The sequence below is a fragment of the Vitis vinifera genome, chromosome 17 (genome assembly GCF_030704535.1).
Source record: "Vitis vinifera cultivar Pinot Noir 40024 chromosome 17, ASM3070453v1".
In the NCBI taxonomy this organism is placed as follows: Eukaryota; Viridiplantae; Streptophyta; class Magnoliopsida; order Vitales; family Vitaceae; genus Vitis; species Vitis vinifera.
Window position 1 is genome coordinate 18350886 of NC_081821.1, and position 22285 is coordinate 18373170.

A 22285-nucleotide genomic window follows, 5' to 3' on the forward strand; every position below is an offset into this window, starting at 1 on the left:
TTTTTATGAGTGGCTTTGTGTTATAAAGGGCTGATTTTGTCGGGAAGCAAACGTAATCAGGAGGCAGATTTTTATTTTTATTTTTCCTTTTATTCAAAAATTCAAATTTTATCCTTCATCAAAGGTTACAATTGAGTTTGAAAATTTGGTATGGTTCATTTCATATCTTAGAATAGCCTCTGTTGCTTGTATTATGTTTAGTTCAAAAGAATTTCAGAAAAAAAAAAATGAAAAAATAATTAATTAAAAATGGATATATTTTTAAATTATTTAATATAGAGGAGGTAAATGAGATAAATGAATTTAAAATTAATATAAAAATGATTTATTGGTTTTAAATATTTTTTATTTTCATTCTCAAATTGTTAGAAACATGAATGTAAATAATTATTATACTATTTAGACAAGTAAGGACTCAAAAATTTTAGTGTAAAATGTAAGCATGCTTTCTTCAATTCAGGCAAAAGAGAGATGCCAAATAGACACTTGAAGATCAATAAATGTTAGAATGGAATTCTTATGCGTGGGCTACACGCTCCCTCATTTTCTAAAAACCTTTTAGGAAAGCAAAGAGATGCATATTTCTAATTATATTTATATTTAATTAAATTTTTTTAGAACTTTCAAGTTATCCCGTTTTTTAATAAAATTCCTTTTTCAAACATAAAATTTAACCAAATAATAATATACACAACTCCTATTAAATATGAAAGTTAAAGTTATTCAAATAATTTTAAGTTTATATTTGGTTTTGAAAAATACTATAAAAAAAATTAAAAATATTTTTTTATATTTAATTTTATTATAAAAAATAAAATATAAAATATAATTAAAATCAATTAAAAAATTTATATAAAAATTAAAATAAATATAATATATAAAACTAGTTTATTGATTTTAACTATTTTTTATTTTCCTTAAATCCTGGGGGAGAAAAGTCCCATGGAACACAACTAATATTCAGGTTGGTCAGCATTGGAAGCATAACAGGTAAATATAAAAAATCATTCACATATTTGAATTTAATTTAACATCTTTCTTTTTCTTAGCAACGTCACCCCTATATCGAAATTTGATAAAATGAACTCATATGATATTTTTCTGGTGTGCTTGATATATCTATATGTTCGTCACCGTAAGTTTTTTTTTTTTTTTTTTTATGGAAGAATTTAACAAAATGACTTATTTAACATTTGTACATAGTAAAGGGATAACAGTATTTATAAATAAAAAAAACCAGCTTATGAACAAAATATAAAGGTGTAGATCCAAAATTTGTCAAAATTTCTTTTTATTTATTATTTATTATTTATTTTATTATTATTATTACTATTACCCCTTACCCCTTACCTTCTTCTACATGGCTCCCCACAACTCCCTCCAACGTCTTTTTTTTTTCCTTTTTTTTTTTTAATTATTATTTGGCTTCTTATGCTCTTTTACTTCCTTTTCCTCCAATACACTACCATTGCCACACCCAACTTGCTGAGACTGCATCTCCACCCACACGACCACTCACAGGGGACACCCACACAACCCTTTTTTTTTTTTCTTTTTCTCTTCCATCTTCTTCCTCTTTCTCACTTCCACAACATTTCCAGCACACACCACACAACACCCACACCATCTTTGTTGGGCTCAAACCAATTGGAGTCAGGTCTGTCTAACTTCACTAAAGTCAGACAGACTTCTTCCCTACTTCGTGACTCTCAAAGAGTTCCTCCAACTATACTAGACCCAGACATGCTTCTTTTCTGCATGAAAAGATGTCCGGACGGGTGGTCCGGGCATACCCCTCCGAAGTTTAAGTCAGACAATAGTAGCTCTAACTATTTTGTGGGAGAGAGTGAGCCTATATGTGCACGTACCTTGTTCATGCTTTTTGAATGGTTTATATAGAGCTAATGACACCATCACTATAGTGCTAACTATGCACTCTAACATTTTTTGTAATGATGATTATCCTTAGGGTGGCTAGTAAGTGTCATCTGCTGATGTGCTAAGATCTCGGACCGTGTAGTTATCTGTCCATTTAGCATGTCAACGTCTGGGATTATGTGCAGCAATTATTTGACATAGACTTGTGGGCTAAATGGAGTCCTGTCGGCCACTTAAATGTCAGGCGTGATTGATCACGCATGCCAGAAGTCTTAAAAACTTGACTGGACAGATCTTCCCACCTAAGAGTCCAAGTTGCCGATTCCGTCTGGCCTTATGGAAGAATGGAACCCTTTCACTTCTGGTGTCAGACATAACTTATCTTGGCCTGAACAGAATGATCCTAAATGGGTTACATACTTGTTCTAGACGACCAAGGGGTCTTGAGCTTGAAAGGGACACGTGGAGGGGAACCCCCCATAATCTCTCCTTCCCTTCATTTTTCTCCATTTTTCTTTCTTTTCCTTTTATTTTGTTTTATTTTTCTTTTTCTTTTCTTTCTCTCCACCCAAACCCTCTACACTGCTCTACTTGTCGGTTAATTATCGATCGATCGTCAATGACGCCACATTATTATTATTATTATTTTCTTACTTTGATTTTAATAATAATAGTTTGTGAAAGTTGGGTTGCTGATTTAATTTGGAATTTTGGTTCATTTTTTATTGTTGAATTAATATGAAATTTGGGTTAATTTATTGTTAGTCAATTAATATGAAATATGGGCTCATTTGTGGTTAATGAAATTTGTTGGATGGATTTATGGTTGGTATGGATTTTGATTTGGCATGAGACAATTTTGATATATTATGGATGTGAGTTTTCATATTAAAGTGGGCTTGATTTTGATTATGGATTTGAGTTTGTATATTAAATTAAGTTTAGATTATGGAAAATTAAGTTTAGACTTAATGAAATTTATTTTAGTATATCAAATTTTAGGTTTGGTTGATTGTGTTTATATTTTGGTTATTAATTTGAAAATTTTGGATCAAGGCTTATAACATGTGAGATATTTGTGTTGAATTATATTTACTAATTCAAACTCATTTTTAATTAATGAAATTTACTGGAATAATTTGAAATTTAAATTTGAGTTTGAATATTCATTTTGAACTTTGCAATGCAAATTTCTAAATATTTACATTTTGGCTATTTTTGTTTTTTTATGGGTCAATTCTACAATTTTATTGGTTGAATACAAATTTATGACACATCGTGCATAGAATTTCATGGAAAAAAGTGAGAATTGAAAAACTGTAAAAAGACATTAAACTTATTGTAAGCTTGTTTTGGTACATATTTTATTTCCCACTACTATTTAATTTGATTGTATTGGTTTTTGTAAATATTTGTGTGTATGTTTACTTGTTGGGTACAAAATTGACCATCAAACAAATGAGAAATTTTGTTTAAATAAGAGGAACAATTCAATAAATATGTTTTAATAAAATAATTTTTTTAAAATATTCTTCTTAATAAAATAAAGTTTTTTATTAATAAAAATTCATAAAAATGCTTTTTAAAAAATCCAAAAAAAATTGTTTTTAATAGAATTTGAAAAATTGTTTATAATAATAATTATCCAAAAATTTCTTTGCTTTAATAAAAATTGTTCAAAATTTTGTTTTTTTAAATAAAATTGTCTCAAAGGTTAATTTTTAATAAAATTGTTCAAAAAAATGTTTTTTTTAAAATAAATTCTCTATTTAAGTAGAAAGGAATTAAAAATAAATTTTATAGATAAAGGCCTTAAATAATTTTTTTAATAAGAATGGAATTTGTTTTACTTTATTTTTTAAAGCATAGTTCTAAAAGGTGCAAGGCACACCTAAGTTGCAAAAGTATCCTGTAGCTTAGGCACAAGGCACAACATAAAGTGTGCACCTGAGTGAAGTAAAACTTGACCTATTATGCATATCAATTTTATAAAATATTATCCAAAACTCAATCCAATCAATAAGTTTAAGATTTCAAACATTATATATATATACAATTAAAAATTTCAAGAATAAAGTGTTTAAAAATGAAAGATAAAGTAGACAAGGCATACCTCTTCAACAAGGCGTATGTCTTAGCTTGCGCCTTGAGCCTAGGCATGCTTTAAGCATGCCTCTTAAAACTATGCTTTTAAGTATTAAGGTTATTTACTTTTTACTTATTCTTTACTTTTAAGTATTAAAGTTGTTTAATGAAATTAACTTAAAATTCATTTTAAGTAATCAAATTGAGATATCTAACCTCATTGGTTGTGATTAATATTTATCATCAATAATTTTAATTAATATTTATTTTTATTAATCTTAACTAATAAATTTGTTTATTACCCAAGACAAAAAAAAATTTGAAATTGAGAATAAAATTAACTATTTTGACTTAATACTAAAATTCATTTTTAACTTTAAATTGTGTTATTAAATTATTTTATTAAACATATTTAATTTACTTAATAACTTAAATTAAGTTATTAATTCACTTTTAAGTCATTAAGTTGATAACACCTTTTCCAATTGGAATTTTATTTCTTGAGCCATCCCAAAGGCATTTTGTTGCAACGCCAATGATAAGGTACCATTTTGATTTCAACCAAAAATAAATAAATGTAAATATAAATATAAATATAAATATAACATAAATAAATAAATAGAAGAAAGGAGATTGCCCAATCAACAATATTGTTGATACAGGAATAAATTTAAATAACATTATAAAGGAAAACGATTGAAATAACAAAAAAAATTGAACCAGATCATTAAGCTACGTAACAAGAACAAACACAGGACACAGGTTGTCCCTGTGACTCATATGACAATGTCTATGTGATTTTGTTTTTACAATAAAAAGAAACAACCGAGTATGCTCAGAAACAGAGAAAATATAGCTATATACAGAACAAAGGGATTGAATGGTTACCAAGAAAATCCTCCAAAGAGTGAATTATGTCCTCTCTTCACAAGATCACAGAACTGGAATTAGCCGACCCATACATCGACCTGAAAGATGCACCAAAAGAAGTAATCAGCTGGTTTGGGCATTGGCCGATCTACTTTCTACTGCCTGGAGATACTTTCTTTACAAAAATTAGGCATTGGGTAAAGTTTTAAGAAATCAATGTTGAAGATTTAGATAATCACTCGAAGTGATTTTTGTAATAGCACTTGGTAAGTGCTTCAAAAAAAAAAAAATCAGTTTTTGTTTTGTAGTATTTTGTTATCAAAAACACATTTTTTTTCTTTTAATTCATATTCAAACACTAACTGATTCATCATCATAAAGGTATTTTGAAGTGCTACCAACAAACAAAATGGACAAAGAGCACTTTTATGAAAGTCACTCCCAAATGGATCCTTGGTCAAAACTAGACAAGTTAAGAAAAAAGGGAGTTGCACATAGGTCAACAATAAGTTCATTCAAAAGATTATAACAATGGCAATAACACAAGTCTTTTGAAGAACAAATACGAGGTTTCAAGCTCGTCAACTTGAAAGGAAAATACATTATGACAATTATATTGAAAGCATATTTACTAGTTTATACAAAGACCAAAAAAATTGTTAACAAATGAAAGCATAGTTGTGAAAGGCGCGCCTAGGCTTGGGGCAGAGTGACGCCACCCTCCGGCGCCTCACCTGAAGGCAGGCAACGCCCCTTCACGAAGGCGCCGCGTAGGTGCGCAAGGTGCTACGCGGTCGCCTGACTCGCCTCCGACCAGGTACACCCTCCTTCTTCTCCTTCTCCTTCTTCTTCTTCTTCTCCTTCTCTTCTTCAGTCGCCATCGGGTTGCAGAGGGCTGGGACTGAGAAGCCCTAATTTTTTTTTTTATTTGTTTGGGTCCAAAATGACATCGTTTTGGCCCTTTTTATTTTAAAAGGAACGGGCCAAAACAATGTCATTTTGGAGCCTGTTCCTTTTTTTAAAAAAAAAAAACCGGCCAAAATGGCGTCGTTTTGGAGCCTGTTCCTTTAAAAATAAAAACAGGCCAAAACGACGCTGTTTTGGCCCTGTTTTCCCTTCCAGCCCCCTTTTTCTGGTATTTTTGAACCCGACACCACTCCCAATCATGCCCTAGCCTTAGCCGTGCAGTGAAGAAGTGAAGAAGAAGAAGAAGATGAGGAAAAATAGGAGAAAAATAGTCACGTACCTTCCGAGACCTCATCATGTTGATTAAATTGAAGTTTTGGATCATATTTGATGATTTATGTGTTTAGGACAAATAAATGATTGTTAAATTTGATTATATTATATAAAAATATATATGTAAATTAAGGTGCGTCTCACTTCACTAAAGCCCGCGCCTTAGGTGAGCCTTGCGCCTCAGGCTCCAAGACTACTTTGCGCCTTGGTGCACCTTGAGCCTTTTAAAACTATGAATGAAAGATATATTTTTATGAATCTGGATTATTTTTATGAATCTGGATGATAGACACAAGTGGCAGCCACCTTTAAAAGTTTATGAGAGGCGCAAAGGAATGGGCTCCAAGGCCCAAGCTTTAATTTGGCACTCTCAAGATGATAATGGTATGGGTTCAGCTTAAGTTATGGGCTTAGTCAATGGTTAAAGTTACCGTTATCAGTCATTATTGCTGTCATTTTCCAAGAGTCTTTAATGTGGTAGTAATCAGTCCAAGTTTGTCATTTTCAAGTTGCATTTATTGTGTCTAGTTCCAAGGAGTTATAAGTCCCCAAAAATGTCTTATATAGTAGTTGATTAGTCTTTTGGAAGGAATCAATCAATGAATGAATTTTCAGCAACCAGTTTTTCCTTTGTGAGATGCAAAGAGTACTTGGGTGTGAAGCCTAGGTTTCTAGGAGTGATTCATAAGGTCATTTCAATTATACTCTCCTTTCATTTTATTTCCTATACTGCATCAATTTTTGGTATCAGAGCGAGTGCGATATCATGGCTATACGATCTGGAAGGAGTTTTAGAGGAAAATTAACTGATAGCCAGTGTGATGAAATGCTAATTCGGATGGTGGATCAGCTTGATAGCCTCCACATTCGGCTAAGTAACGTCAAGACACGAATAACTCAGCCCACTAATGAGTCATCACATGTTGAGCAAAGCGAAACATCTCAGGCTAACAACCCAGAAAATGCGGAGCAAGAGGCAATTCAAGCACCACAATACCCTATGTCTGAATGGGCGAGAGGATTATTTGAAAGAAGACATGAAGTGTGTGACACCGCTGGAGATATCACAAAGAAAGTGAGAATGGAGGTTCCTAATTTTGAAGGAAAGGTAGATGCTACTCAATTTGTTGATTGGTTGGCTGCAATTGAAGAGTACTTCAATTGGTATGACATGATGGATGGTCGAAGAGTGAGGTTCACTAAAATGAAACTGGTGGGCTTATCAAAAGTTTGGTGGACAGGTGTTGAAGGAGACATTAGAAGGATGGGGCTAGAGATGAAGGTTAAGCTTCAGGAGAAATGCATGCCTACAAATTACTATGATAAGCTATGCGACCAGCTCATTAATTTGAGGCAGAACAACATGTCCGTTGCTGAGTATATGCAAACGTTTGATGAGTTAAAAACGAGTCAAATAGTAGAACACCCTCGACAAACACTTGCAAGATTCAAAGCTGGATTAAGGCTTGAAATCAAGCGGGAGTTGCTGCGTCAACCATTATACAGCTTGGAACATGCCTTTCAAGTTGCATTAGACATGGAGGAATACATGGGACATTCATTCCATAGGAAGCCAGGAGCTATGACCATGGAATCTGCCCACAAGAAGCTCCACGACACAAGTCAAAGTATGAAGCCAGGCTCATCTCATCCATTTAATCCACCTACAGGGTTTAAGTCACCTTCTTCTCAAGTGGTTGATCCTTGAGGTAAGGGTATCAAATGTTTCAAGTGTCAACAACCTGACCACATGGCATACAATTGTCCAAAGAAGAACTTGCATATTGGGCTGGAACATGAAGAGGAACTAGAACCAGAAAAGGATGAGCAAAACCAAAATTCATTTGACTATGGAGTCTATGATCCTACTGACTTGGATGACAAAGAAGTGGACATTTCTCTAGCTTCTGTTGTGAGACATATTCTTGCAGCCCCTAAAGTTGAGGAAGAAGATCGGCGCCGAACTTCTATTTTTCAAATGTTAGTCCGATGTGGGAATCAAGCTCAAAAACTCATCGTTGACAGTGGCAGCTGTATGAATGTTGTTTCAGCCTCCATGGTAGAGCGTCTTAAACTTCCAGTTGAGCCACACCCACAACCATACAAGGTAGCATGGATAAATAACATGTCAATTCCAGTAAATCAGCATTGTCTTGTTTCTCTCTCTTGTGGTATTTATAGTGATTCTATTTGGTGTGATGTGATCCCTATGAAAGTAGCACATATCATTCTTGGTCGTCCTTGGCTTTATGATCGAGATGTGCATCATTGTGGGAAAGAAAACACATATAGCTTCATGTTTAAGAACCAAAAGGTTGGGTTGAAACCAATGACTGCTGCTGAAATGGGAAAATATCGGATTCAAAAGTCAACAAAAGCTGTTGAAGGCATGAAGAGCTCTCTTCATATTCTTATTAAGAAGAAGTTTCAACATGAAAGCAAGGAAAATGAGGTTATATATGTTGTAATAATGAAAGAAGTTGGCATGAAAGATGCTGGCAGCATTTCTTCTATACCTAAGAAGGCCATTGAACTGCTCAACGACTTCTCGGATATAGCTCTAGCAGATCTGCCTAGTGAGCGGCCCCCACTCCGCAACATTCAACATTCTATGGACTTTATGTCGGTATCTCAATTACCTAATCTTCCAGCTTTTCATATGAATCCAATTGAGTATGCAGAGCTGAAAAGACAAGTGGGGGAGCTGCTGTCCAAAGGATTTATTCGCGAAAGTCTAAGTCCTTGTGTTGTCCCTGCCTTACTAACCCCTAAAAAAGATGGCAGCTGGCGCATGTGCGTAGACAGTCGTGTAATCAACAAGATAGCTATCAAATATCGTTTCCCATTCCTCGGCTTGATGATATGTTGGATATGATGGCTGGTTCTTGCATCTTTTCAAAGATAGATCTGAAGAGTGGGTATCATCAAATACGGTTAAGGCCCGGGGATGAGTGGAAGACTACTTTTAAAACAAAGGATGGTCTCAATGAGTGGCTGGTTACGCCTTTTGGCCTCCCCAATGCTCCTAGAACATCCATGCACTTCATGAATCAAGTGTTTCAACCATTTATTGGCAAGTTTTTAGTTGTTTACTTTGATAATATTTTAATCTACAGCAAGACTGAGGAAGATCATGTGTTCCATTTACGACAAGTTATGAGAATCCTTTGACAAGAGAAGCTCTACATAAATCACGAAAAAAAATGTTCCTTCATGACCTCAGCTATTGTGTTCCTGGGTTTTGTTGTTTCAGCCAAAGGGTTAGAAGTAAACCCTGATAAGGTGAAAGCCATCTTAGAATGGCCAATTCCTAGCACATTGCAGGAGCTACGAAGTTCTCATGGGCTGTCCACATTTTATCAATGCTTCATCATAAGTTTCAGCACTATTATGGCTCCTATCATTGATTGTATGAAGAAAAACCAGTTTGTTTGGACCAAGGCAGCAACAAAGGCTTTTGAAGAAGTAAAGAAGAGGCTAACTGAAGCACCTGTTCTACAACTTCCCAATTTTTCAAAAGTATTTGAAGTAGCTTGCAATGCATCAAATGTGGGAATTGGAGGTATGCTCAGTCAAGAAGGGCATCCTATTGCATTTTTCAGCGAAAAATTGAATGAAGCAAAGCAAAAGTATTCAATCTATGATAAAGAATTCTATGCTGTGGTTCAAACTTTGCGCTATTGGCGTCATTTTCTCCTTCCACAGGAGTTTGTTTGATATTTTGATCATGAAGCTCTCAAGAATGTTAACTCTCAAAAGAAGCTTAACCATCGTCATGGGAAGTGGGTCTCTTTCTTACAAGAATACTCCTTTGTTATTCGACATAAATCTGGTGTTGAGAACAAGGCAGCTGATGCTCTTAGTCAAGTGGTGTATATTCTTTCTTCTATGGCTATACAGGTTGTGGGATTTGATTTGTTGAAGCGGGATTATAATTATTGCAAGGATTTCAGCATCATATATGATGCCTTAGCAGCAGGGATTGCAGGAGCATATCAAAATTTTTTGTTGCATGATGGATACCCTCTTCAAAGGGACCCGCCTTTGCTTACCTGACACATCACTTCAAGAGCAAGTGATATGGGAATTGCATTTTGGAGGAGCAACTGGTCATTTTGGAAGAGATAAGACGATTGCAATGACAGAAGATCGTTTTTATTAGCCAAGTTTAAAAAGAGATATGGCTAAGAATGTTTCTAAATGTCGCACATGCCAACTATCAAAGGGAAGGAAGAAAAATACTGGACTGTACATGCCACTTCCAGTGCCACATGAGCCATGGCAGGACCTAAGCACGGATTTTGTCCTTGGTTTGCCAAAAACTTTCAAGGGACATGACTCCATATTTGTTGTGGTAGATCGTTTCTCTAAAATGGTGCACTTTATCCCATGTTCAAAGACTTTGGATGTTGTCCATGTTGCTAAACTGTTCTTCAAAGAGATTGTCCGACTGCATGGTTTGCCCAAGACTATTGTTTCTGATCAAGATGCAAAGTTTATGAGTTATTTTTGGAGAAGCTTATGGAAGATGCTGAACATAAAGCTGAAATTTTCTTCAGCTTTTCACCCTCAAACTGACGGCCAAACAGAAATTGTTAACCGAAGTTTAGGTGATCTACTTCACTGCCTAGTTGGAGAACATGTTAGTAATTGGGATCTGTTGAATATAATATATTTATAGTATATTATCTTTCCTTGTTAATATAGGTCACATGTATGGTAGTTAGGACTCCTAGCCTTGTATATATATATCTCTCAATTGTAAGTAGAAAATATATGAATGAGAATTAAGGTTTTTCTCCTTTTTCTCTCTTTTAACATGGTATCAGAGCCAAAGGAGAAAACCTAATTTTTTCGGTTTAGCCATGTAATCAATTCCGGCGAACCGTCCAGTGACCGTGTTTCACTCCGGTCCCCTCATTTTCTTCCCGAACCACTCCGGACAACCTCATCGCCGTCGGATCTCCACCACGCCGGCAACCTTTTCCGGCGAACTTTTCCGGCGACGTCTTTTTCCGACACCGACCACACCAAGAGGAGCGCCTGGAGGAGATCTCCAACTTCTTCAAAAGCATCGGAGCCAGAAAACCCTCCACGCGCCGGCGCGTGAGGGCGCGTGAGACCTTTTCCGGCGACGCGCCTCCTCCTCCAGCCTCGCCTGACGCCGACAAGCATCCCTACCTACCTGGTTCTCCCATCCGAGCCCTGCACGTACCTCTTTTGGGGATTTTTGTCTCCGTCAGCCCTCCAAACAGCCTTTCCGGCGAAGTTCCGGCTACTTTTTCTCCACCCCAATCCCTGCACGTGCCTTGGGAAGTGTTCTTCTACCCTTCTGGTGGTACCACGTCGCGATCTGAGGCCGTCTCCCTTTTTCGGTGGTGCCACGCCGCAATCTGAAGCCGTATTAGGGCTCTCTTCGATCCAAATACGTGAATATGACCACTAAAAATCAGATTTTTACCTCTGTTATCTCTGGATCTCCTATGATTACCTCAGAGAAATTGGTTGGCAGTGAGAATTATTGCTCCTGGTCTGCCTCTGTTAAACTTTGGTTTATGGGTCAAGGATATGAGGATCACTTGGTTACCCAGGAGGCAGATATCCCTGAGGTTGACCGCGTACAGTGGAGGAAGATAGATGCACAGTTATGTAGTGTATTATGGCAATCGGTTGATCCCAGGATTCTTCTTCATCTTCAGGCCTATAAAACTTGTTTTAAATTTTGGACTCAGGCCAAAGGATTATACACGAATGATATCCAGCGTCTTTATAAGGTGGCTTCTGCTATTGTCCATCTCAGCCAACAGGACTTGGATCTATCTACTTATATTGGTCAGATTGCCTCTCTTAAGGAGGAGTTCTTGACTGTGATGCCTCTTACTCCTGATGTTGGGGCTCAACAAACACAACTTGACAAGTTCTTCATGGTCCTTACTCTTATTGGCCTCCGTCCGGATCTTGAGTCTATTCGTGATCAGATTCTTGGAAGTTCATCAGTTCCGTCCTTGGATGATGTGTTTGCTCGCCTCCTCCGTATCTCATCCACTCAGACTTTGCCATCTGATAGCGCTTCAGATTCTTCTGTGTTAGTTTCTCAAACTACCTCTCGAGGAGGACGCAGTGGTACCCGAGGTAGAAGTCAACGTCCTCATTGCACCTATTGCAATAAACTTGGCCACACTCGCGATCGTTGCTATTAGTTACATGAAAGACCTCCTCGCACTGCCCATATGGCCCAGTCCTCTGATTCTCCGCTGCCTCAGCCTCCGAGCTCCTCCGCATCTCAGACATCTCAGGCTTCTATTGCCTCTGTTGCCCAGCCTGGTAATGCCTCTGTCTGCCTTACCCACACATCTTCTCTTGGACCCTGGATTCTAGATTCTGGAGCATCTGATCACCTATCTGGTAATAAGGATTTTTTCTCCTCTATTACTACTACCTCTGATTTACCTACTGTTACCTTACCTAATGGTTCTCAAACTGTGGCTAAAGGTATTGGTTTGGCCCTTCCTCTGCCTTCTCTACCTCTCACTTCTGTCCTTTATACTCCTGAATGTCCTTTTAATCTTATTTCCATCAGCAAAATCACTCGTACTCTTAATTGCTCTATTACCTTTTCTGATAAATTTGTGACCTTGCAGGACCGGAGTACGGGGAAGACGATTGGCATAGGACGTGAGTCTCAAGGCCTCTATCACCTCACCTCAGATTCATCTCCTGCAGTTTGCATTTCCACTGATGCTCCTCTCCTCATTCACAATCGTCTGGGCCACCCTAGTCTCTCCAAGTTCCAGAAGATGGTTCCTCGTTTTTCCACTTTGTCGTCACTTCCGTGTGAGTCATGTCAGCTTGGGAAACATACTCGTGTCTCGTTCCCAAAGCGTTTGAATAATCGGGCAAAGTCTCCTTTTGAGCTTGTCCACACTGATGTTTGGGGTCCTTGTCGGATTGCGTCTACTTTAGGATTTCAGTATTTTGTCACTTTCATTGATGACTATTCTCGATGTACTTGGTTATTTTTAATGAAAAATCGAGCTGAGTTATTCTCTATTTTCCAGAAATTTTATACTGAAATCCAAACCCAATTCAATATTTCTATTCGTGTGTTACGCAGTGACAATGCCAGGGAATATTTTTCAGCCCAATTTACTTCGTTTATGTCTCATCATGGAATTCTTCATCAGTCTTCTTGTGCTCATACTCCTCAACAAAATGGGGTAGCTGAACGCAAGAATCGACATCTTGTTGAGACAGCTCGTACTCTCCTCCTCCATAGTCACGTTCCTTTTCGTTTTTGGGGGGACGTTGTTCTTACCGCTTGTTATTTGATTAATCGTATGCCCTCCTCTGTCTTACACGATCAGATTCCTCACTCCCTTCTCTTCCCTGACCAACCACTTTATTTCCTTCCTCCTCGTGTCTTTGGTTGTACTTGCTTTGTTCATATTCTCACTCCTGGACAGGACAAGCTTTCCGCCAAAGCCATGAAGTGCCTCTTCTTGGGATATTCCAGACTTCAGAAGGGTTATCGTTGTTATTCCCTTGAGACTCATAGATACTTTATCTCCGCTGATGTCACCTTCTTTGAGGACTCACCATTCTTTTCCACCACTTCTGAGTCTCTTCCTGTTTCTGAAGTTTTGCCCATTCCCATTGTCTCCCCACCTGATGCTATGCCCCCTCGACCACTTTAGGTTTATCATCGTCGCCCTCGTGTCGTTGCTCCTCTCCCTTTTCCTGAGGCACCTGCTGACTCACTTCCTATCCCTTCGGCTTCACCTGCCCCGGCTCTGCCTTCTCCTAATGACTTACCCATTGTTGTTCGGAAAGGTACTCGCTCTACTCGTAATCCTCATCCTATTTACAATTTTTTGAGTTATCATCGCTTATCTTCACCCTATTCTGCTTTTGTTTCTGCTATATCCTCTGTTTCTCTTCCAAAGAGCACCCATGAAGCTCTTTCCCATCCAGGCTGGCGACAGGCAATGGTGGATGAAATGGCTGCTCTGCACTCTAATGGTACTTGGGATCTTGTTGTTTTACCCTCTGGTAAATCTACAGTTGGTTGTCGTTGGGTCTATGCCATTAAGGTTGGTCCTGATGGTCAGGTTGACCGCCTTAAGGCCCGCTTAGTTGCTAAAGGCTATACTCAAGTTTATGGTTCTGATTATGGTGACACATTCTCCCCTGTTGCCAAGATTGCTTCTGTCCGCTTGCTTCTCTCCATGGCTGCTATGTGTTCTTGGCCTCTTTATCAGATGGATATTAAAAATGTCTTCCTTCATGGTGATCTTGCCGAGGAAGTTTATATGGAGCAACCTCCTGGTTTTGTTGCTCAGGGGGAGTCTGGTTTAGTGTGCAGGTTACGCTGTTCTCTATATGGCTTGAAACAATCTCCTCGAGCATGGTTTAGCCGTTTTAGTTCTGTTGTTCAAGAGTTTGGCATGCTTCACAGTACAGCAGACCATTCAGTTTTTTATCATCATAACTCCTTGGGGCAGTGTATTTATCTGGTTGTTTATGTGGACGACATCGTCATTACAGGCAGTGATCAGGATGGTATTCAGAAACTAAAGCAACATCTTTTTACCCACTTTCAGACCAAAGACTTGGGGAAACTCAAGTATTTCTTGGGAATTGAGATAGCTCAATCCAGTTCTGGTGTGGTCCTTTCCCAAAGGAAGTATGCTTTAGACATCCTGGAAGAAACCGGTATGTTAGACTGTAAACCGGTAGACACACCTATGGATCCGAATGTCAAACTTGTACCAGGACAAGGGGAGCCTTTAGGAGACCCTGGGAGATATCGACGGCTCGTAGGTAAATTGAACTATCTCACCATTACTCGTCCAGACATTTCTTTTCCTGTGAGTGTTGTTAGTCAATTCCTACAGTCACCATGTGATAGCCATTGGGATGCCGTAATCCGTATTCTTCGATATATCAAAAGTACACCAGGCCAAGGTGTATTGTACGAGAACAGAGGTCATACTCAAGTTGTTGGTTACACAGATGCAGATTCGGCTGGCTCACCCACAGATAAACGTTCCACTTCAGGGTACTGTGTTTTTATTGGAGGTAATCTAATATCTTGGAAGAGTAAGAAACAAGATGTAGTGGCCAGATCTAGCGCTGAAGCCGAGTATCGAGCTATGGCTTTGGCAACATGTGAACTCATATGGTTGAGACATCTTCTTCAGGAGTTGAGATTTGGAAAGGATGAACAGATGAAACTCATCTGTGATAACCAGGCCGCATTACATATTACATCCAATCCAGTCTTTCATGAAAGGACCAAGCATATTGAAGTTGACTGTCATTTCATTAGAGAGAAGATCGCATCAGGATGTGTTGCTACAAGTTTTGTTAATTCAAATGATCAACTAGCAGACATCTTCACTAAATCTCTCAGAGGTCCTAGGATTAAATATATTTGTAACAAGCTTGGTGCATATGACGTATATGCTCCAGCTTGAGGGGGAGTGTTGAATATAATGTATTTATAGTACATTATCTTTCCTTGTTAATATAGGTCACATGTATGGTAGTTAGGACTCCTAGCCTTGTATATATATATCTCTCAATTGTAAGTAGAAAATATATGAATGAGAATTAAGGTTTTTCTCCTTTTTCTCTCTTTTAACAGGATCAAATTCTTCTTATGGCTGAGTTTGCATACAACAGTTCAGTAAATAGGTCTACAGGTTGCAGCCCCTTTAAGATCGTGACTGCTTGCTTCCTAGGAAGCCTATTGGTTTAGTTCCTTTACCAATGGAAGCACGACCAAGTGTTGTAGTTGATGCTTTTAGTAAGCATATACATGATTTACATGAGGATGTTTGAAGGAAGACTGCTCTCAGCAATGAGAATTGCAAGGCACAAGCTGATTTGAAAAGGAAGTTTGCTGATTTTAAGGAAGGAGATATGGCTATGGTAAGGATAAGGCCTAAAGGATATCCTAAAGGTACATACAAGAAACTTCACTCAAAGAATGCTGGTCCATACAGAGTGCTCAAGAAAATTAGCTCCAATGCTTATGTTCTTGATTTGCCAGAAAATATAGGTATTAGTAACATCTTCAACATTAAGGACCTCACCCTATGTTCTAATCCTAAAGATGTTATAACTAATGGTGGCCCCAATGCTCGCTTACCACCAGCTCCTTGTTTAAAGGAGGAAATTGAAGATGTTATTGATCACCAATTTGTTTCAACTAGAGGAGGGGGCTATCAAAAGTATCTTGTCAAATGGAGAGGAAGACCACTTTCAGATTGCACATGGATCACAGATGGGGAATTCCAGCACTTGAATCAAGACCTTTACGAGAGATTTCATGCCTTTAACTCGTCAAGATCGAGTTTTCCTAAGCCGAAGAGAGTTGATAGAGACAAGTGGCAGCCATCTTTAAAAGTTTATGAGAGGCGCAAAGGAGTGGGCTCCAAGGCCCAAGCTTTAATTTGGCACTCTCTAGATGGTACTGGGCTTAGTTGGGATCTTATACAAGTCAATATGGGTTCAGCTTAAGTTATGGGCTTAGTCAATGGTTAAAGTTACCATTTTCAGTCATTATTGCTGTCATTTTCCAACAATCTTTAATGTGGTCAGTAATCAGTCCAAGTTTGTCATTTTCAAGTTGCATTTATTGTGTCTAGTTCCGAGTTATAAGTCCCTAGAAAAGTCTTATATAGTAGTTGATTAGTCTTTTGGAAGGAATCAATCAATGAATGAATTTTCAGCAACCAGTTTTTCCTTTGTGAGATGCAAAGAGTACTTGGGTGTGAAGCCTAAGGTTTCTAGGAGTGATTCCTAAGGTCCTTTCAATTATACTCTCCTTTCATTTTATTTCTTGTACGGCATCAATGGAAATACATACTTTGTAGTCTTTTAAAGGCATGTGGGGCTTAGGTTATATGGTTCAATCCAAGTATTGAGTTCATGAACATGTTTTGACATATTTAACATTCACAGATCAAAGTGTAAAGCTTAAAATGAGGATACCTCACATCTTGAGAGCAAGAGAATTGTAATTTAGAATCTAATGATACTTCTGATTGCAACTACACAAGCTATGATATTATTTCAGGCCCTAGGTGAATAGAAGCAAGCAAATGAAGAAGTAAATTTAGCATGATGTGGAGAGAAAGTCAAACCTGGAAACGACAAAGGGATCCAGAATTAATTCCATTTATTCTCGCTTAACTTCAGTTAGATTAAATATCTTAACGTGTACTTGCAGCACTGAGTTTCTCTTGAAGCTTTGCAACCCGAGCCTGCACAAGAATGAATAGGTGATATACTAATGAAAACCACTCTCTTAAACAACTAAAGATACAAGCTCATTAAAAATCTCCAGCCCCTCACACTTTTCTGAGGCGATGACATTAGAAAGGGGAAAGAAGAAAAGAAAAATGACAAAAGAAAAATGACAAAAGAAATCACCATGTATAAGCTGCCAACACACCTACCTAGGCAATAAAGGAGAATGGGACAAATTTTCCCTAAAAAACATAGTTCAGAAACATGCATAACAAACCAATTTATTTCATTTTTCAAGATCAAATACATGCTTTTGAGGAAAACATTTCGAACAGGATAGAAGGATCAAAATGAATTCCTTTTTAGTAGTGCAACTCAGCCCATTTGGATCCACTTGTGTCAATGAAAAACTAAAATAAATTTAGGATCAATTCACATTTCCCAGCCAAAAACCGACCATTTGGTATATACTGCCACACCGGACAGATTCTTCACATCACACCTCCAAATGATAGCAGCTCACCCTCATTCAGACCATTCCTAAGACCAAAGACAGGCAAAACAACATACACCTCAAGTACCACCTGGAACTGGCCAATGTCATCTGCAAATGAGTGACATTGGCTCCTGATAATATCTCATCAGTAACTGCAAAAAACCCTCCTAAATCCTTTGGTCACTGCTTTGCTATGACTCTACCCAAACCCTACAACATCATGTGTACAGGAGCCACATTAACAGGCACCAAAAAGGGAAATATTGAAATGCAATAAGGCAGTCACGAGCAGGCCATCTCTAAAACTTCATTCTTTTGGTTAGATGAATTGAATCCAGATGTAGAATCTTAGAGATCTTCTAGATGGTATGTAAAAAGTTTGGGATGTGACTTTCCTAATGCAAAAAATGCAGCTTCTTTAATTCCTTGTTCTCTCTCTCCCTCAATACATTTTTTAATGCAGAGGAAAAATTTTTAATTAACCAAAAGGAGAAGAGAGGAAGATGAGAGAGGGACAAAACCTGCTCAAATTTATTGCAGAATTTAGAAATTGAATAATACCCTGAATGATTTGGAACGACGAATGGAGGGATCGAGCTCTAAACATGTCGAGTATGATTTTTCAGCATCATCAAACTGGTCCATAGCCAAGAAAGCATCTCCCTGACAAATATAAGCCTGCATAGGGATAATTAGAAAAACATCTCAAAGAAACACCATGAACCATACGATTGTCCAAAGATGTTATAATTTCATCATACAGTACATCAGATGAACAGAAAATTTAAATTTGTCTTACAGGCTACAAAAGTAATGGTGTGTATATATATAACAAAAAATAAGCACACATCTATTATGGTCAATAAAACAGTTTCTTGAAAAGTTAACAGTTCTATTACCATTGATGAAACTTTTGACCAAACAGACGCACAGTTCAATTTTTGCTTTTTATTCTTGATATATTGTTTGGGCTCGGGGTAAATATGCATATAGCTGATTGCTAATGAAATATATATAGTTGGGGTAAGTTTTTTTTATGGCCAGATGAAATCAGAATTCAGTTAACACTATTTTAAGAGGAGCAACACAATTTTTTTTTTTTTCCTTTCAGGCACTCAGTGAACAGTACTAACAGAAAAGTTTATGAACCATGCTTAAAACTACTTCAGTAAGGTACTAGAGCAGGTTCCAACATTTCGAATACAGGGAGTTAACAGTGTCCCAATGATGTTCACATCAGCAATCAAATGAATATTCCTTTTATTAACAAGATTCAAAATCATCAGATTTTGGGCCCATGAATTTTCTCAAAAGAATTTGGCTTCAGTGGCACAAGTCTCTTGACTCATAATTGAAATAACACCATCACTCACCTCAGGATATCGAGGAGCTAATGTCAGAGCTTCATTAGCATCTTCCAGAGCACCAGCATAGTTGCCCATTGTCAACCTTGCAGAAGACCTAAATTGAGCAAAAATCTCATAAACCCTTTCTTACATGACAGCGCCCATTCAATCACATAGGAGGGTGATATGGAAAAATCTGTAGAATGTCAATGAAATAGTGGAAACTGTGGAAAAAGAATTATTTTATATTTCAGAAATTCATGCATGCATAGTATTTCTTTTTATGCAGACTTCCAATTTTCTTTTGGAGAAAACAGGCATCATTATACAATATAACTTACATGCCAGTGCACACACACACACATGCACATGTATGTACATACATTGCAAACCTGACAAGATAAACATCATAAGTTCCATTTTGATTCATTTAAAATCATATCAAACCTGACTTTATATATGATATGGATACCTCCGGATGGTTTAAGATCTATAGCCTGCACTAGTAAGAAACATGGCATTGTCAGTGCCCTTTCATGTCTCTTCATCCAACTTAGTTTTGATCATACTACCAACTAAATTATAGCAATTGCTACAAACAGCAATGATATTATCAGAACAGAGTGCACAAATGCCTGTCACTTTGCAAAGAAAACTTTACATGAAATGCCACTGCATCCATCAGAGAACCAATCTCACAAAGCATTTCCTAGAAACAATGTTTTCTATCAAAATAGAATTTCACATTAATGCAGTAAAATTTATAAGATTGATGATCCAAAGCCTATAAATAAGGGTAATTGATGTAAAACAAAATCAATGATTGATGATCAATAATATTAAGTTTTTAACATAATTTGTAATTTTCAATGGTGAAACTCCATTACTTTCTTATAGGAGACACCTAAAAGTTTTGAGAAAAACTCTAAGGTCTTCTTATTTATCTTAAATTTTTCTATCTAATATTTTACTTTTCCCAGCTGCTATAATTTTATTCCCGTTCCTCTCCTTAAATTCTAAAAAACCAAAGTCCTAGCCTACCTTATTTGATTGTAGACAATCATCCTAGTGTTGCTTTTATGAAAAAATTATCCTTGGGTTGTCGATAGCACTTTTATCAAAAAGGCTTTTATGAAGAATTGGTCAATGTTTGGATATAAACACATACACACACAAAAAAAAAAAAAAAAAAACCTTCTATTAATGTATACTTACATACATTATATATATAATTTTGGAATAAGTCCATACCAGATACTAAGTGATTTTCCAGATTTTTAAAAAGTGACTTAGAGCTTGTTTAGCAATGATTCATGTCTAGCCTTTCTAGCACTTGAAAACAACTCTTTTGATAAAAAATTTCAAATGCTAGAAAGGTTAAAAGGGCTTCCTAAAATCACTAATCAAACGGATTCTAATTTTTTAAGAAATACTGTTGATAGCATTAGAAAGTGCTTCTAACCCCCTTAAAATCACTCATAATAAGATTCCAAAAATGGGTTTGTTTGATAATGGAAAGAAAAATGGTTTTCCAAAATAGTTATCTTTTTCCAAAAAAAAAAAAAAAAAAAGTGAAGTTTTTTTCATTTAGGACGCTGAAAACAGTAATTCTACATTCTCAAATTTCCAAAAACAATTTTTGAAATTTGTGTGTTTGACTTTTGCATTGATTTAAAAAAAAAAAAAAAAACAGCTTTTGTTTCAGAAAAAACCAAACATGTCCAAAGAGATTTGCCTTCAATTATATCATCATAATGAAAATTAAATAATAGCAGTAATAATAACAATGAACAAAAAAATATAGAAGTATTAAACTGCTAAACATTTTCAGGATTCACTATAGATTTCAATCTTCTACTCTTCCTGAAGCATACCAAATAATTCGAGTATTCATTCCCAAATAACAGCATTTTCCAACTGATTCTCGAGAAAAAAACAGCATTACCTGAGAAAGCAAAAGCTCAGCCTCCGAGAAATTATTTTTTTCCAACTCATTCTCAGCTCTCTTCCTCAATGCCAAAGCAGCCAAACTCCCCTGAGCATCGCCGGCGACGAAGCTCATCATAACTTCTGCAGCACGAGCAGCCGTCCCACAGTGTCCGACGATGACGCCGTCTGGAAGCGCCACGAGGTTGGGGCCGGCGCCGCAACGGCCGAGACAGCCGCAAGACTTGACGGCGACGTCGGGGGAAGCTATGCCGGAAAGGGTTTCGAGGGTTTGCAGAGAACCTTGCCTCCGGCAAGTCCGGTTGACGCAAACCCTAAGTTCGATCTCCGCCCTAAGACGACGTCGTTTTGACGTATAGACTCTGGCAATGGAGAGCCTGTCGTTTGGTAATGGTAGTAACTGAGGGATAGGGGAAGCGTTGAGAAAGCTCACACCTCCCTTCATCTCTATCTGCTTCTCTCGGTGTCTACTTTTCCATCAAGCGCGTTAGGATTTTGGGTTATTTCTTTTGACTAAAATGGATGAAATCGTCCACAATCCCTGAAATTAACCATTCACCTTTTTTCACACTAAAAAGATATTGATAGTGAATAAACTTTTTTTTCTTCTAAAAATAACTTCTTCTTTTTTATATAAACACATATAAATAATCAAAATATTAAAAGACATTTGTACCAAAAATAAGTTATTTCAATATTTACAAATTTGAGATCTTTTCATCATTTTAATACACTAATCCTTGTATTTTCTATTTTTTTTCTTTTTTAACTTTACCCAAAATATTCTAATTTTAATTTTTATTTAGCAATAATATGGTTATATTAGACATCTCCTTTTTAACAATCTTTTTATATTTTTAATTTTGATTAATTAAAACCATACTAAATGTCTCCTCCATTTTGGAAATTTTTTTTATTAATATTTTCATGTTAATGTCCTATAATTAACGATTGTAGAATTACTTTAAGAATGAATTTAAAATTAAGAGTTAGAAAGGTAAACCACAATCCCTTATGAAGAGAGTAATCAAAATCTCACTTCCACATAATAACTCTACCAAAGGTGATTCGATTACTGGAATAGCTTCAAGTACACCTATTACATTTTTGACTGCCCAATAACCAATTTGGTCTTGAGGTCAAGAATAACTAGTAACACCAAAAAATG

General features: G+C 36.7%; 1 protein-coding gene across 2 annotated transcripts; it reads right to left on the minus strand.

Annotated features, from left to right (window-relative positions):
* Positions 1-4596: 4596 nt before the first annotated feature.
* On the minus strand, positions 4597-21669 carry LOC100265105 (uncharacterized). 2 transcript variants are annotated; one of them, XR_009464553.1, is made up of 6 exons: positions 21116-21669; positions 19618-19667; positions 19198-19285; positions 18386-18502; positions 17223-17342; positions 4597-4931 (listed from the first exon to the last, which is right to left on the minus strand). XR_009464553.1 is itself a non-coding variant. In XM_059734046.1 (5 exons), exons 1-5 carry the CDS (start codon positions 21560-21562, stop codon positions 17292-17294), a joined length of 753 nt encoding a protein of 250 aa, XP_059590029.1. In that variant the 5' UTR covers positions 21563-21624; the 3' UTR covers positions 17083-17291. The 2 variants fall into 2 exon arrangements, 1 of the variants encoding a protein (XP_059590029.1); XM_059734046.1 differs by lacking the exon at positions 4597-4931 and having other exon boundaries at positions 17083-17342; positions 21116-21624.
* Between the last annotated feature and the right edge of the window lie 616 nt (positions 21670-22285).